This window comes from Lithobates pipiens, unplaced genomic scaffold (genome assembly GCF_037356315.1).
Source record: "Lithobates pipiens isolate NorthernLeopardFrog02 unplaced genomic scaffold, aLitPip1_a1.2 Scaffold_22, whole genome shotgun sequence".
Taxonomy (NCBI): Eukaryota; Metazoa; Chordata; class Amphibia; order Anura; family Ranidae; genus Lithobates; species Lithobates pipiens.
Genome location: NW_027507784.1, coordinates 72,585,135 through 72,601,884, shown reverse-complemented (window position 1 = coordinate 72,601,884; position 16,750 = coordinate 72,585,135). Strand labels below are relative to the sequence as shown.

Genomic DNA, 16,750 nt, shown 5'->3' with positions numbered 1-16,750 from the left:
ACTCCAGGTGCGGCCGGACCAGAGTCTTGTAGAGTGGGAGAATTATTGTTTTATCTCTGGAGTTTATCCCCTTTTGAATACATGCCAATATTCTTGCTTTGTTAGCAGCAGCTTGGCATTGCATGCCATTGCTGAGCCTATCAGCTACTAGGATCGCTAGGTCCTTTTCCATCCTAGATTCCCCCAGAGGTTCTCCCCCCAGTGTATAGATTGTATTAATATTTTTGTCACCCAAATGCATTATTTTAAATTTTTCTACATTAAACCTCATTTGCCATGTAATTGCCCACCCCATTAATTTGTTCAGATCTTTTTGCAAGGTTTCCACATCCTGCGGAGAAGTTATTGCCCTGCTTAGCTTAGTATTGTACGCAAATACAGAACTGTTTACCCCATCCTCCAGGTGGTTTATGAACAAAATAAATAGGATTGTTCCCAGCACAGAACCCTCCCTGGGGGACCCCACTACCCACCCCTGACCATTCCGAGTATTCCCCATTTATTACCACCCTCTGAACTCGCCCTTGTAGCCAGTTTTCAATCCATGTACTCACCCTATGGTCCATGCCAACGGACCTTACTTTGTACAGTAAAGGTTTATGGGGAACTGTGTCAAATGCTTTTGCAAAATCCAGACACACCACGTCTATGGGCCTTCCTTTTTCTAGATGGCAACTCATCTCCTCATAGAAGGTTAATAGATTGGTTTGGCAAGAATGATTCTTCATTAATCCATGCTGATTACTGCTAATGATGCTGTTCTCGTTACTAAAATCTTGTATGTAGTCCCTTATTATCCCCTCCAATAGCTTGCATACTATTGATGTTAGGTTGTGTGGCTGTAGTCTGGGCACAATTGAGCTCTTTTTTTTATGTAATGGGTTATCGACTAATATACCTTTTCATTTTGTAGGTTCTCATGTATACCTAACATGATAAAGCTTCTACCGTGGAGCAATACAGACAGTTGTTGTTTTGCATTATCTTCTGTGACTTTAGTGATTTAAATTTTTGTTTATTCATTTACAATTTAAATTTCTTTATCTTTTATATATAGGTTTTCAATCAAACCAGCATGAAGACCTTAAGAAAGAAGTCTGTTTTACTGACGGGCTATTTGGAGTATTTAATTAAACATTATTACAGTGAAAACATTGCTGAACCCGAGAAACCTTATGCAAAAATAATCACGCCTTCTCGCATTGAGGAGCGGGGTTGTCAGCTCTCCCTGACTTTTTCGTTGCCCATAAAAGCTGTTTACGAGGAGCTGGAAAAAAGAGGAGTCGCGGTACGTCATATTGTCCAATGTCACCAATGTGTTTGACAATTAACAATGTCAATAGTTTTTTTTTCTTTAACAAAGGCATTCAGAATGTTTTTTTTTTACAAACTTTACCAAAGTAAACTTACTGGTAACTTGTCTTAAAGGGTTTCTAAACATTTATTTTATTAACACTTTATTTCTACAAATGTAACCCCTTCACACCCAGCTTTGGCAATGTGATAGAATTTAGCATGTATTGCCAAACCGTTAGGCAGCAAGCAGGTGTGCTGAGGCCCCTCCAAGCGTGCTTCAATGCAGAAATAATTTTGTCTTGGCTGCGACTAAACGCATCGGTTGGGCCTGACCTGTGATATCATCATGCCACCCGACTTGGTGCTATCCTTTCACATTGTGGATGCCCTTTTATACAATAAAGCATAATAATTTCAGCTGTATTACATGATGTGGTCCTCCTCATGTTCTCTAAGAGTTACCAATGATCGCTTTTTGAGCACTGAGCGGGTTTTGAGAGCTGAATCATTGGCATCCATTACTTCTACATTGACATTTATTGATTCAAGTGCTATAGATTTCTTATAATCCAGAGATCATTGACATCTGGTAAGCAGTGTTAATTTTGACATTACATTTCAATTTAGTTTTAGTTATAGTCTCACGACTGTATTTTAGTTGACTAAAATCAAATGGTTTTAGTTAAATTTGAATGTGTTATTTAACCACTTCAGCCCTGGAATGTTTTATCCCCTTGATGATAAGGCCATTTCTAGCGATATGGCACTGCATTGCTTTATCTGACAATTGCACGTTAATGCAACCTTGTACCCAAACTAAATTGATGTCCTTTTTTCCACAAATAGAGCTTTCTTTTGGTGGTATTTGATCACCTTTGTGATTTTTATTCTTTTCGCTATAAACAAAAAAAGACCAAAAATATATATTTTTTATTTTTTTGCTATAAAACATACCCAATAAAAAAAATAAAAAAATAAAAATGTATCCCTCAATTTAGGCCAATATGTATTAAGCTACATGTTTTTGGTAACAAACAAAACAAACAAAAAATAGATCGACAAGCAGTACCGTTGGTTCCGGTCTATTCTAATAAATCTATCGGTTCACAGATGACTATTTCAACAGGATAAACGAATGAAAAACTAAGGCCGCGTACACACGCGCGGACTGTTCGCCCAACTTTGTCCGTCAAACAGTTTCGGCAAACAGTCCGCTCAAAATTAGCATGGACGGACATGGCCACACACGACGGACGAACAGTTTGCTGAAACCGTGCGCGATGACGTGAACGGCACGTACGACGGGACGAAAAATACGACGTCCTATACACTGCATTATAACTTTCGGCGTGTAAATCCTTTCTGAGCATGCGCGGAACTTAGTTTGACGAACAAGCCTACACACGAGCGGACTGTTCGCTGAAACAAGGTTTCAGCGGACAGTTTTTCGGAAATTCCGTAAAACCTTGTTCGTCAAACTGTCCGCTGAAACTGTCCGCTGAAAGCCCACACACGAGCGGACTGTCCGCCCAAACACTGTTCAGCGGACAAAGTTGGGCGAACAGTCCGCCCGTGTGTACGCGGCCTAATACTATGGTTGTTCGTTATAGTGTTGATGTTGTTCATGTATGTAATTATCATCATTGGATTGTAATTGTAAAATTCCAATAAAAATTATATTTAAAAAAAAAAAAAAAAAAAAAAAAACAAACAAAAAATAAGCGCAAAATTTATAAACTATGGGATATTTTTGTGGCATTTTTATTTTTATTTATTATTACTAGTAATGGCGGCGATCAGTGATTTTTTGCGGAACTGTGACATTGCAGTGGACAAATCGGACACTAAGTGACACTTTTTGCTCCTAGGGAGTCCTTTTTAACTGTATGGGGGGATGGCTTAACTGAAGGAAGAGAGAGATCCATGTTCCTAATTAGCAGGAACATACAATCTCTCTCTTCCTCTCTGACAGAACGGTGATCTGCCTTGTTTATATAGCAAACCTCCGTTCTGCCTCTCCAGCGATCAATTGGCAGGATCCAGTGCCCATCCCAGCTGTCAGACCCACTGATTGGCTTGGCCTGCGACCCTACAGATGAAACAACATACAGGTACGTTGTTTCATGCAGCCATGCCAGCCTGCTGCAGTAAAAGTGTAGTTAAGTCCGAAAGTGGTTAAGCATGTCTTTAGAATTGCCAAACTCATTATATACTCCTGGAGTAAAAATCTAATAAGATTATTATTTATGGTATTAAGGTTTGAACATGCCCTACAGATACAGATTTAGCCAATGCGATATACAGTGCATTAAAGTATTCATACCCTTTGAAATTTTCCACATTTTGTCATGTTACAACCAGAATAGTAAATGTATTTTATTGGGATTTTATGTGATATACCAACACAAAGTGGCACATAATTGTGAAGTGGAAGGAAAATGATTAATGGTCTCCAAGATTTGGCGTGCATTTGTATTTAGCCCCCTGTACTCTAAAACCCCTAGCTAAAATCATTTAGTGGAACCAATTGCCTTCAGAAGTCAACTAATTAGTAAATAGAGTCCCCCTGTGTGTAATTTAATCTCAGTATACAGTTGTGCTGATATGTTTACATATTGACGGTCAGGCGACCCTGGCAGAATTTATGATTTCTTGGCCATTTTTCAGAGAATATGAATGATAACACACAAACATTTCCTTCACTCATGGTTAGTGTTTGGCTGAAGCCATTTATTATCTATCATCTGTGTTTACTCTGTTTAAGTCTTAATGACAACAGAAACACTCAAATAACTCAGATCAAAAGTTTACATACCCCAGTTAATACCATGTATTGCCCCCTTTAACATCAATGACAGCCTGAAGTCTTCTGTGGTATTTGTGGATGATGCTCTCTCTCTTCTCAGATGGTAAAGCTGCCCATTCCTCTTGGCAAAAAGCCTCCAGTTCCTGTAAATTCTTGGGCTGTCCTGCATGAACTGCACGTTTGAGATCTCCCCAGAGTGGCTCAATGATATTGAGGTCAGGAGACTGCGATGGCCCCTCCAGAACCTTCACTTTATTCTGCTGTAGCCAATGACAGGTCAACTTGGCCTTGTGTTTTGGATCATTGTCATGTTGGAATGTCCAAGTAAATGCAAATGTTCATCCAGTATTCTTTTATAACATACTGCATTCATCTTGCCGTCAATTTTGACCAAATTTCCTGTGTCTTTGTAGCTCACACATCCCCAAAACATCAGCGATCCACCTCCGTGTTTCACAGTAGGAATAGTGTACCTTTAATCATATAATCATAGGCATTGTTGACTCCTCTCCAAATGTAACGTTTATGTGGCCAAAAAGCTCAATTTTGGTCTCATCACTACAAATTACTTTGTGTAGGAAGGTTTGAGGCTTGTCTCTGTGCTGTATGGCGTATTGTAAGCAGGATACTTTGTGGCATTTGCATAGTAATGGCTTTCTTCTCGCAACTTTAGCATGCAGCCCATCTTTCTTCAAGTGCCTCCTTATTGTTCATCTTGAAGCAGCCACACCACATGTTTTCAGCGAGCCCTGTATTTCACCTGAAGTTATTTGTGGGTTTTTCTTTGCATTCCAAACAATTTTCATGGCAGTTGTGGCTGAAATGTTAGTTGGTCTACCTGACTGTGGTTTGGTTTCAACAGAACCCCTCATTTTCCACTTCTTGATTCGAGTTTGAACACTGCTGATTGGCATTCTCAATTCCTTGGTTATCTTTTTATATCCCATCCCTGTTTTATACAGTTAAACTACCTTTTACCGCAGATCCTTTTACAATTCTTTTGCTTTCCCCATGACTCAGAATCCAGAAACGTCAGTGCAGCACTGGATGACAGATGCAAGGGTCTGTCAGGAGTCCTGAAACTCATTGACCTTTTTACACACACACACACACACACACACACACACACACACACACACACTAATTATAAGCAAACAGATTACAGGTGAGGATGGTTATCTTTAATCGCCATTCAAACCCCTTTGTGTCAATTTGTGTGCCAAAATCACCAGGGTATGTAAACTTCAGCGTGATTTGGGTAGTTTATGTTGCCATTATGATTTTAAAGAGTAAACACAGTTGATTGATAATAAATGACTTCAGCCAAACACTAATCATGAGTAAGAGAAATGTTTTTATGTTATCATTCATATTCTCTGAAAAATGGCCAAGGAATCATACATTTTGTCAGGGTATGTAAACTTATGAGCACAACTGTAAATACAGCTGTTCTGTGAAGGCCTCAGAGGTTTGTTACCTTAGTGAACAAGCAGCATCATTAAGGCCAAGGAACACACCAGGCAGGGATAAAGTTGCAGAGAAGTTTAAAGAAGGGTTAGATTATTAAAAAAATATCTCAAGCTTTGGATATCTCATGGAGCACTGTTCAATCCATCATCCGAAAATGGAAAGAGTATGGCAAAACGGCAAACCTACCAAGACATGACCATCCACCTAAACTGACAGGCAAGCAGCCAAGAGGCCCATGTTAATGCTGGAGGAGTTGCAGAGATCCACAGCTCAGGTAGGAGAATCTGTCCACAGGACCATTATTAGTCGTGCTCTCCCCAAATCTAGCCTTTCTGCAAGAGTAGCAAGAAGAAAGCCATTGTTGAAAGAAAGCCATAAGAAGTCCCATTTTCAGTTTGTGAGAAGCCATGTGAGGACACAGCAAACATGTGGAAGAATGTGTGGTGGAAAACTAACACTGTACGTCACCCTGAGCACACCATCCCCACCGAGAAAAATGGTGGTGGCAGCATCATGTTGTGGGGATACTTTTCTTCAGCAGGGACAGGGATGCTGGTCAGAGTTGATGGGAAGATGGATGGAGCCAAATACAGGGCAATCTTAGAAGAAAACCTGTTAGAGTCTGCAAAAGACTTGAGACTGTGATGGAGGTTCACCTTCCGGCAGGACAATGTCCCTAAACATACAGCCAGAGCTACAATAGAATGGTTTAGATCAAAGCATATTCATTTGTTAGAATGGCCCAGTCAAAGTCCAGACCTAAATCCAATTGAGAATCTGTAGCAAGACTTGAAAATTGCTGTTCACAGATGCTCTCCAATCAATCTGACAGAGCTTGAGCTTATTTTGCAAAGAAGAATGGGTGGAAATTTCACTCTCTAAATGTGCAAAGCTGGTAGAGACATCCCCAAAAGACTTGCAGCTGTAATTGCAGTGAAAGGTGGTTCTACAAAGTATTGACTCAGGGGGGCTGAATAAAAATACACCCCACACTTCTCAGATATTTATTTGTAAAACGTTTTGAAAACCATTCTGAAGTTTCCTTCCACTTCACAATTATGTGCCACTTTGTGTTGGTCTATCACACAAAATCCCTATACAATACATTTACCTTTTTTGTTGTCATATGACAAAATGTAGAAAATTTCAAGGGGTATGAATACATTTTCAAGGCACTGTATAATGTCTTTATAAATAAAACCAAGTTTCATGAACAAACAAAAATATTGCTATTTGAAAAGCAGAAGTACAATTTGAAAATATATAAAAGAAATAAATAAAAAAAATTTAAACTCTATTGACTGTAATGCACATATTACCTGAATATATTAACAACACTAAATATCAAGAAAAAAAATAAGCCTTTTTCTTATTTATTTTTTTCTTTTAGCAGCATCTACTATGCCCCCTACATATTCTTATGTGGTAGTGCAGTGTTAATTTTGATGTCAAATTTCAATGTAGTTTTATTCATAGTCTTTTGACTAAAATGCCATTTTAATTTCAATCGTATTTTAGTCTTTTGACTAAAATGCCACCTTAGTTTTATTCACATTTTAGTCATCTCAATTGTTTTAGTTTTAGTTGTATTTTAATCGGCTAAAATAGTATTAATTTAGTAGACGAAAATGATTTAGTCAATGAAATTAACACTGCTGGTAAGACGCTGAGATACTTGATGGTGTGAGACATGAAGGGATCTACTGGAAGGCCATTGTTATCATTGCACTATTCATTATGGACTTGATTAACATTTTATTTGTTCACTCTTACACATTTTGAAGAATAATCACTATTTCTTTTAATTTCACTTCATATATGCACACTTTATTTAATAAATATGTATGATTATTTATGGAAGACTTTTTGATTGGGCACTTCTAAAGGATTGCGTTCCTTTTTTTTTTTTTTTTAGGCCTTGTTACTGTATTTAGACCAATTGCTTGCTGCATCCTGTCAATCCAGTTATTCACCAAGCGCAAACTTTTTTTTATGTTTAACCCCGTCGCTCCTAAGGGTAAAACAAATCGAAATGCCTAAGCACAATTTTGCATTGTTGACATATGTTAATAAAATCGTACATATCATCACAAATACTTTGTGCATCCAGGTAGATTATACCTTGTTTTTTGCAGGAAAACGTAGCCTTTTATTTAGTGGTAAATGGTAATGGATATCTCCTAAGTTGTTTTATTTTTTTATTATTTATCGTACATATCGTACATATCATCACAACTACTTTTGTGCATCCTTATACCTTATTTTTTGCACAAAAAAATTTGCCTTTTATTTAGTGGTATCTCCTGAGTTTTTTTATTTTATTTTATTTATCATCATTGGAAAACTGGCCCAAAATAGTAAGAAATATATATAATTGTTTTTTTTAAATATAGCGGTAGATTTCTTGCTACTACAATAACCTACCACCCAAAAACATCACAAAATAAATTCTCCTGCTCTGGGTGATCACAGCAATACCACATATGTGTATGTTAGTTGTCGTTTGTACCTGTAGTACAGCACAAAAACAATAATGCAAATATTGTTTTTTTTTTTCTTTTTTATCCTACCTAAAACATTCTGGCACTGATACTAATTTAATAAATGCCTTAAAAAAAAAAAATCCTGCCAAAAATATACTGACCATAACCTATGATCCTGACTTTTGACCCTTACATAACCTAAACACTAACCCTGACACTGACCTAGATCAAACCTTGACCTAGCTATATTTAATTTATTTTTGTATTTTTTTATTTTATTTACACACACAATACAATGTATACAATGTATCTCTCCTCTCCATTCACAGAGATAGCCAATTAGAGGCTATCACAGTGGCCAGGCAACCCAAAAACTGGGCATCCAGGTCCTGATTGTCAGTACGGGATTTGGGGCTGCAGCTGAGACTCTGCGATGAGAGTGTGCTGTGTGGCACGCTTGCAGCACAAAGACAGATTACATATATATGCAGTCCCATGGAAAAAAAGCCCAGCCAGTGAGGCCGCACATATGTGTTAGATCAGCATGAAGGGGTTAAGATATATTGATGGCAGGCTGCTGAATTTGGCACGCAATTTGCTATAATGTATTATTTAGATTTTTAACTTGAGCAATGTCAATTGCTGTCTATAGTAAATCATGGGGAATAAACTATTTTCCCTGGTGATCTGGCATTTCTAAGCCCTTGTACACACGGGCACAATGCCACATTTTTTTCTTATGTTAAACATTGTATTTCATGCATATGTCTTATGTCATTTGTTTTACAGTGTGATATGCGGGAGCCCAATCGTTTACGGGTGGCACCAGTTCCGCTCTACAACTCTTTTCATGATGTCTTCAAATTTATTCAAATTTTGGGAGAATCTTTGGATGCTGGTCAGAAAAAATCCGAACTTCAGGAAACAGACAAAGAAAATTTACATTGAAGTTACATTACATTCTCGTCCAGTCTTTGTAAATGTCTAGGTCATCTTTGTACTTGTTACAATGTATCCAAAGCCAACATATTTTTCTGTTTTGGATAGAATGGGAAATAGACAAAATCCCTGTCTGTTTATTTTGTACTATCTCTGTCTCATTGGTGAGATTTCAGAGACACAGCAGGAAATTAGAGTAAATCTCTCCAACGTGAATGGAAAATATGTCTTCAGTAAAAGATTTTGCATATTTTCCTGAAACAAATGTACAATTTTACATCACTTGTGTCCAGAGGCAATGGTCACCGGGACAAAGAGAGTGGGTGGATCTCCCAAGCAGAGGCACAGCCACACTTTACAGCAGTGTTATTGTTATTATCTGGTTTATCACCTGTTATATTTTTACAATAGTCTATTCTGACTTGTCCTGTCCCTTTATGGTTAAAGAACAGATAAAATGAACTTCAAAATAGCCAAACTTTGAATAAAACAATGTTTTTTTCAGAAACAAATTAATAAAATGTTTTCCAATACAGTTTCTTATTTTGCAAATTTTTTATATTTTTTTGTTATTTATAAAGAATATATCAACATTATTCAGCATATTCAATAAGCCAAAAAAGCTATCTCTAAAGTGCAGTAAGGTACTGTATATCAACCAATGAGTTCAGCATTCACCAATAGTGATGGCCGAACGGTTCGCCCGGCGGTCGTTTCGCGGCGAATTTCCGACTTTCGCCGTCCGCGGGTTCGAACGCCTTTTTCCGTCGTTCGCCCCGGCGGACTTACGTGTTTAATGTATACAAGAACTTTAACCTTTCGTGACACGTTTATCATGTGTTACAGGACAACCAATTGAGACATGACAGCTCATGGACACTTGGACATTCCCCCTAACCTATAAATACACCCGATCCGGTGGCCATTTTACATTCTTTCTTCTGTCACTGTAGGGAAAGGATCCTGTGTGGAGTAGGGACAGAGAAAACGCTAGCTATTTGGTACACAAAAGTTCTTTTCAGGACTGGTATAGGTGTTAGGTCAGCAGCCTGAGTTTCTTTTGTCAGTTTAGATAAAGGGACAGAGCGCTGTATGCTGCTATTTTAGGGACAGCTCAGCCAGATTAGTCTTTCTTCATCATCATCATCATCATCATCATCATTAGCTGTTACTATCAGGTCCACAAAAGAGCTGTTCCAGCTAATCGTTCCAGCCTACTCTTTTTTGCCAATTTGTATAGGGACAGGCAGGAAGCAGTGTGTCAGGCAGTGAGGATAATTTTAAAGACTTGCTGTTACTATTAGTTCCACAAAGGTTCTTTTCAGGACTGGTATCAGTGGTACGGTAATAGGCTTGTACACGTATAATATTCTTTCTTCCAAATATAGAAAGAATATTATACTTGACTGCTGCCCTTCTGCTGCAGTCTGCTAATCATTCACAACTCACTTGTTCCACAAAAGTTCTTATAAGGACTGGTAACTTGGTCTGTCTAGGGTGCTACGGTACATAGGCTTGGGTGCGGTACAGTCTGCTGTTCTGTAAGGACCGCTATCGGTCCACAATAGATAGGGTTGCCGTGCACTACTGCTGACCGCTGCCCTATACTGCAGCAGTCCTTCAGCGGTATAGGGACTGACGCACAGTCTGCTAAACACTAATACACAACCTGCTTGGTCCACAAAAGTTCTTATAAGGACTGGTAACTTGGTATAGGGTGCTACGGTACATAGGCCTGAGTGCGTTACAGTCTGCTGTTCTGTAAGGACCGCTATCGGTCCACAATACATAGGGTTGACGTGCACTACTGCTGACCGCTGCCCTATACTGCAGCAGTCCTTCAGCGGTATAGGGACTGACGCACAGTCTGCTAAACACTAACACACAACCTGCTTGGTCCACAAAAGTTCTTATAAGGACTGGTAACTTGGTATAGGGTGCTACGGTACATAGGCCTGAGTGCAGTACAGTCTGCTGTTCTGTAAGGACTGCTATCGGTCCACAATACATAGGGTTGCCGTGCACTACTGCTGACCGCTGCCCTATACTGCAGCAGTCCTTCAGCGGTATAGGGACTGACGCACAGTCTGCTAAACACTAATACACAACCTGCTTGGTCCACAAAAGTTCTTATAAGGACTGGTAACTTGGTATAGGGTGCTACGGTACATAGGCCTGAGTGCGTTACAGTCTGCTGTTCTGTAAGGACCGCTATCGGTCCACAATACATAGGGTTGCCGTGCACTACTGCTGACCGCTGCCCTATACTGCAGCAGTCCTTCATTGGTATAGGGACTGACGTACAGTCTGCTAATCACTAACACACAACCTGCTTGGTCCACAAAAGTTCTTATAAGGACTGGTAACTTGGTATAGGGTGCTACGGTACATAGGCCTGAGTGCGTTACAGTCTGCTGTTCTGTAAGGACCGCTATCGGTCCACAATACATAGGGTTGCCGTGCACTACTGCTGACCGCTGCCCTATACTGCAGCAGTCCTTCATTGGTATAGGGACTGACGTACAGTCTGCTAATCACTAACACACAACCTGCTTGGTCCACAAAAGTTCTTATAAGGACTGGTAACTTGGTATAGGGTGCTACGGTACATAGGCCTGAGTGCGTTACAGTCTGCTGTTCTGTAAGGACCGCTATCGGTCCACAATACATAGGGTTGCCGTGCACTACTGCTGACCGCTGCCCTATACTGCAGCAGTCCTTCATTGGTATAGGGACTGACGTACAGTCTGCTAATCACTAACACACAACCTGCTTGGTCCACAAAAGTTCTTATAAGGACTGGTAACTTGGTATAGGGTGCTACGGTACATAGGCCTGAGTGCGTTACAGTCTGCTGTTCTGTAAGGACCGCTATCGGTCCACAATACATAGGGTTGCCGTGCACTACTGCTGACCGCTGCCCTATACTGCAGCAGTCCTTCATTGGTATAGGGACTGACGTACAGTCTGCTAATCACTAACACACAACCTGCTTGGTCCACAAAAGTTCTTATAAGGACTGGTAACTTGGTATAGGGTGCTACGGTACATAGGCCTGAGTGCGTTACAGTCTGCTGTTCTGTAAGGACCGCTATCGGTCCACAATACATAGGGTTGCCGTGCACTACTGCTGACCGCTGCCCTATACTGCAGCAGTCCTTCATTGGTATAGGGACTGACGTACAGTCTGCTAATCACTAACACACAACCTGCTTGGTCCACAAAAGTTCTTATAAGGACTGGTAACTTGGTATAGGGTGCTACGGTACATAGGCCTGAGTGCGTTACAGTCTGCTGTTCTGTAAGGACCGCTATCGGTCCACAATACATAGGGTTGCCGTGCACTACTGCTGACCGCTGCCCTATACTGCAGCAGTCCTTCAGCGGTATAGGGACTGACGCACAGTCTGCTAAACACTAACACACAACCTGCTTGGTCCACAAAAGTTCTTATAAGGACTGGTAACTTGGTATAGGGTGCTACGGTACATAGGCCTGAGTGCAGTACAGTCTGCTGTTCTGTAAGGACCGCTATCGGTCCACAATACATAGGGTTGCCGTGCACTACTGCTGACCGCTGCCCTATACTGCAGCAGTCCTTCATTGGTATAGGGACTGACGTACAGTCTGCTAATCACTAACACACAACCTGCTTGGTCCACAAAAGTTCTTATAAGGACTGGTAACTTGGTATAGGGTGCTACGGTACATAGGCCTGAGTGCGTTACAGTCTGCTGTTCTGTAAGGACCGCTATCGGTCCACAATACATAGGGTTGCCGTGCACTACTGCTGACCGCTGCCCTATACTGCAGCAGTCCTTCATTGGTATAGGGACTGACGTACAGTCTGCTAATCACTAACACACAACCTGCTTGGTCCACAAAAGTTCTTATAAGGACTGGTAACTTGGTATAGGGTGCTACGGTACATAGGCCTGAGTGCGTTACAGTCTGCTGTTCTGTAAGGACCGCTATCGGTCCACAATACATAGGGTTGCCGTGCACTACTGCTGACCGCTGCCCTATACTGCAGCAGTCCTTCAGCGGTATAGGGACTGACGCACAGTCTGCTAAACACTAACACACAACCTGCTTGGTCCACAAAAGTTCTTATAAGGACTGGTAACTTGGTATAGGGTGCTACGGTACATAGGCCTGAGTGCAGTACAGTCTGCTGTTCTGTAAGGACCGCTATCGGTCCACAATACATAGGGTTGCCGTGCACTACTGCTGACCGCTGCCCTATACTGCAGCAGTCCTTCATTGGTATAGGGACTGACGTACAGTCTGCTAATCACTAACACACAACCTGCTTGGTCCACAAAAGTTCTTATAAGGACTGGTAACTTGGTATAGGGTGCTACGGTACATAGGCCTGAGTGCGTTACAGTCTGCTGTTCTGTAAGGACCGCTATCGGTCCACAATACATAGGGTTGCCGTGCACTACTGCTGACCGCTGCCCTATACTGCAGCAGTCCTTCATTGGTATAGGGACTGACGTACAGTCTGCTAATCACTAACACACAACCTGCTTGGTCCACAAAAGTTCTTATAAGGACTGGTAACTTGGTATAGGGTGCTACGGTACATAGGCCTGAGTGCGTTACAGTCTGCTGTTCTGTAAGGACCGCTATCGGTCCACAATACATAGGGTTGCCGTGCACTACTGCTGACCGCTGCCCTATACTGCAGCAGTCCTTCATTGGTATAGGGACTGACGTACAGTCTGCTAATCACTAACACACAACCTGCTTGGTCCACAAAAGTTCTTATAAGGACTGGTAACTTGGTATAGGGTGCTACGGTACATAGGCCTGAGTGCGTTACAGTCTGCTGTTCTGTAAGGACCGCTATCGGTCCACAATACATAGGGTTGACGTGCACTACTGCTGACCGCTGCCCTATACTGCAGCAGTCCTTCATTGGTATAGGGACTGACGTACAGTCTGCTAATCACTAACACACAACCTGCTTGGTCCACAAAAGTTCTTATAAGGACTGGTAACTTGGTATAGGGTGCTACGGTACATAGGCCTGAGTGCAGTACAGTCTGCTGTTCTGTAAGGACCGCTATCGGTCCACAATACATAGGGTTGACGTGCACTACTGCTGACCGCTGCCCTATACTGCAGCAGTCCTTCAGCGGTATAGGGACTAAGAGTTTTGTCACAGGGTGATTTAAAAAATGACAGGCAGAGGAAGAGGCAGGCCCTTCCGCAGGGGTGGTAGGGGTAGGGCAGGAGCAACAGCCTTGAGCCAAAGTGGGAAGTTGCAGAAGGTGCGTTCAATTACTTTAAAGGACGCACCAGACTTGGTTGAGTGGCTCACTCAGCCTTATTCTTCTGCACCCTCCTCATCCTCTCGATCTGCACCCTCTTCTTCACTCTCTGCTATGTGCACCCCCAAAGACACTACCACCAACAACACCACCACCACCACATACCTTCCGCTTGAGTGCAAATGGGGGCCTTCATGCTCCAGTGTTTTAATAGGGACCCCCGTATAAAAAGCATGAGGGTCAAGGACCAGTACTGGGTGGCAACGTACTTAGATCCCCGGTACAAACACAAAATGGCGGAAATGTTACCGCCGTCGCAGAGGGCTGTCAGAATGCAGCACTTCCAGGCCTTGCTTCGAGAAATGCTGCATTCTGCTTTTGCGTGCGCTGGCAGAGGAGCAATTCCCACTCCCAGAGAAGGATTTGCGGGTACCAATCCAACAGCGCCTGCAAGAAGAGGCCGGTTTGAAGATGTGTTGGTGACTTCGGATATGAGGTCATTCTTTCAGCCGACCCATCGACAGGTGTCATCCGGATCCAGCATCAGGGAACGCCTAGACCGTCAGGTGTCCGACTACATTGGGTTAACGGCCGATGTGGACGCTCTGAGGAGTGATGAACCCCTAGACTACTGGGTGGGCAGGCTTGACCTCTGGCCAGAGCTTGCCCAATTTGCAATCGAACTGTTGGCTTGCCCCTCATCCAGTGTCCTGTCCGAAAGGACGTTCAGCGCAGCAGGGGGGATTGTGACCGATAAGCGTACTCGCCTAGCTCACGACAGTGTTAACTACCTCACATTTCTAAAAATGAATGAGGCATGGATCTCGGAGGAATTCAACACATGTGATCAGTAGACCATGTATATGTCTATAAACAATTTTTGGAATCAAGCACACAGACCTTCTTAATTCATTTGGCTCACTTCCCTGACCCAAAAAAGCACACCGTACTATATGCCCCTACCCTCCTCTTTGAAGAGGTTGAGCGGTGTCATATTTCTACTGGGGCTGCTTATTATGAGGGGTTCCCACCATCCCTGTGCTGTGCTGACTTCCTCCTGGGTGTTCTTATTATGAGGGGCTCCCACCATCCCTGTGCTGTGCTGACTTCCTCCTGGGGGTTCTTATTATGAGGGGCTCCCACCATCCCTGTGCTGTGCTGACTTCCTCCTGGGGGTTCTTATTATGAGGGGATCACACCATCCCTGTGCTGTGCTGACTTCCTCCTGGGGCTGCTTACGGTGCTGCTGTCAGCGCTGTATGTCACGGAGCTGCTGTCAGCGCTGTATGTCACGGAGCTGCTGTCAGCGCTGTATGTCACGGAGCTGCTGTCAGCGCTGTATGTCACGGAGCTGCTGTCAGCGCTGTATGTCACGGAGCTGCTGTCAGCGCTGTATGTCACGGAGCTGCTGTCAGCGCTGTATGTCACGGAGCTGCTGTCAGCGCTGTATGTCACGGAGCTGCTGTCAGCGCTGTATGTCACGGAGCTGCTGTCAGCGCTGTATGTCACGGAGCTGCTGTCAGCGCTGTATGTCACGGTGCTGCTGTCAGCGCTGTATGTCACGGAGCTGCTGTCAGCGCTGTATGTCACGGAGCTGCTGTCAGTGCTGTATGTCACGGAGCTGCTGTCAGCGCTGTATGTCACGGAGCTGCTGTCAGCGCTGTATGTCACGGAGCTGCTGTCAGCGCTGTATGTCACGGTGCTGCTGTCAGCGCTGTATGTCACGGAGCTGCTGTCAGCGCTGTATGTCACGGAGCTGCTGTCAGTGCTGTATGTCACGGAGCTGCTGTCAGCGCTGTATGTCACGGAGCTGCTGTCAGCGCTGTATGTCACGGAGCTGCTGTCAGCGCTGTATGTCACGGTGCTGCTGTCAGCGCTGTATGTCACGGAGCTGCTGTCAGCGCTGTATGTCACGGAGCTGCTGTCAGCGCTGTATGTCACGGAGCTGCTGTCAGCGCTGTATGTCACGGAGCTGCTGTCAGCGCTGTATGTCACGGAGCTGCTGTCAGCGCTGTATGTCACGGTGCTGATGTCAGTGCTCTGTATTACGGTGCTGCTGTCAGTGCTCTGTATCTCCTGCACCCTCTTGTTTGCCTACCCTGGTCCCTGACCTTCCCTCTCCTCCATTGCCTTCATTAGCTCCATAGTCCTGAATTGTCAGAACAATTTCCCAAATAAAAAAAAAATGCTTGTAGTTATCGATCCCAAATTCACCTCATACATGTATTATGCTATTGTCCAGGTGGTGGGACTACGTGCTACCCCCTAATAATTACCCCGTGGCCGCAAATTCGACCTAAAGGTTTGCGAAATTCGCCTCCCATTGAAGTCAATGGAGCCCGCGGCGAACGGTCGTTTTCGCGAACGTTTGTGCCCGTTCGCGTTTCGCGTTCGCGAAACGTCCCGTCGGAAGTTCGTCCATCACTATTCACCAATATAATTTCATTTTGTAGAAACATAATTAGTTGCTGTGCTTT

At 42.9% G+C, this 16,750-nt stretch overlaps 1 protein-coding gene across 1 annotated transcript in view; it reads left to right on the top strand.

Annotated features, from left to right (window-relative positions):
* The window catches only part of KYNU (kynureninase), a 236,023-nt gene extending 226,494 nt beyond the window's left edge, over positions 1–9,529 (top strand). Inside the window, exons 14-15 of the mRNA XM_077447753.1 lie at positions 1,058–1,288; positions 8,845–9,529. Of these exons, the coding sequence (XP_077303879.1) occupies positions 1,058–1,288; positions 8,845–9,003 (390 nt within the window). The 3' untranslated portion in view covers positions 9,004–9,529. The remainder of the gene's footprint in view (positions 1–1,057; positions 1,289–8,844) is intronic.
* The last annotated feature ends 7,221 nt before the right edge of the window (positions 9,530–16,750 follow it).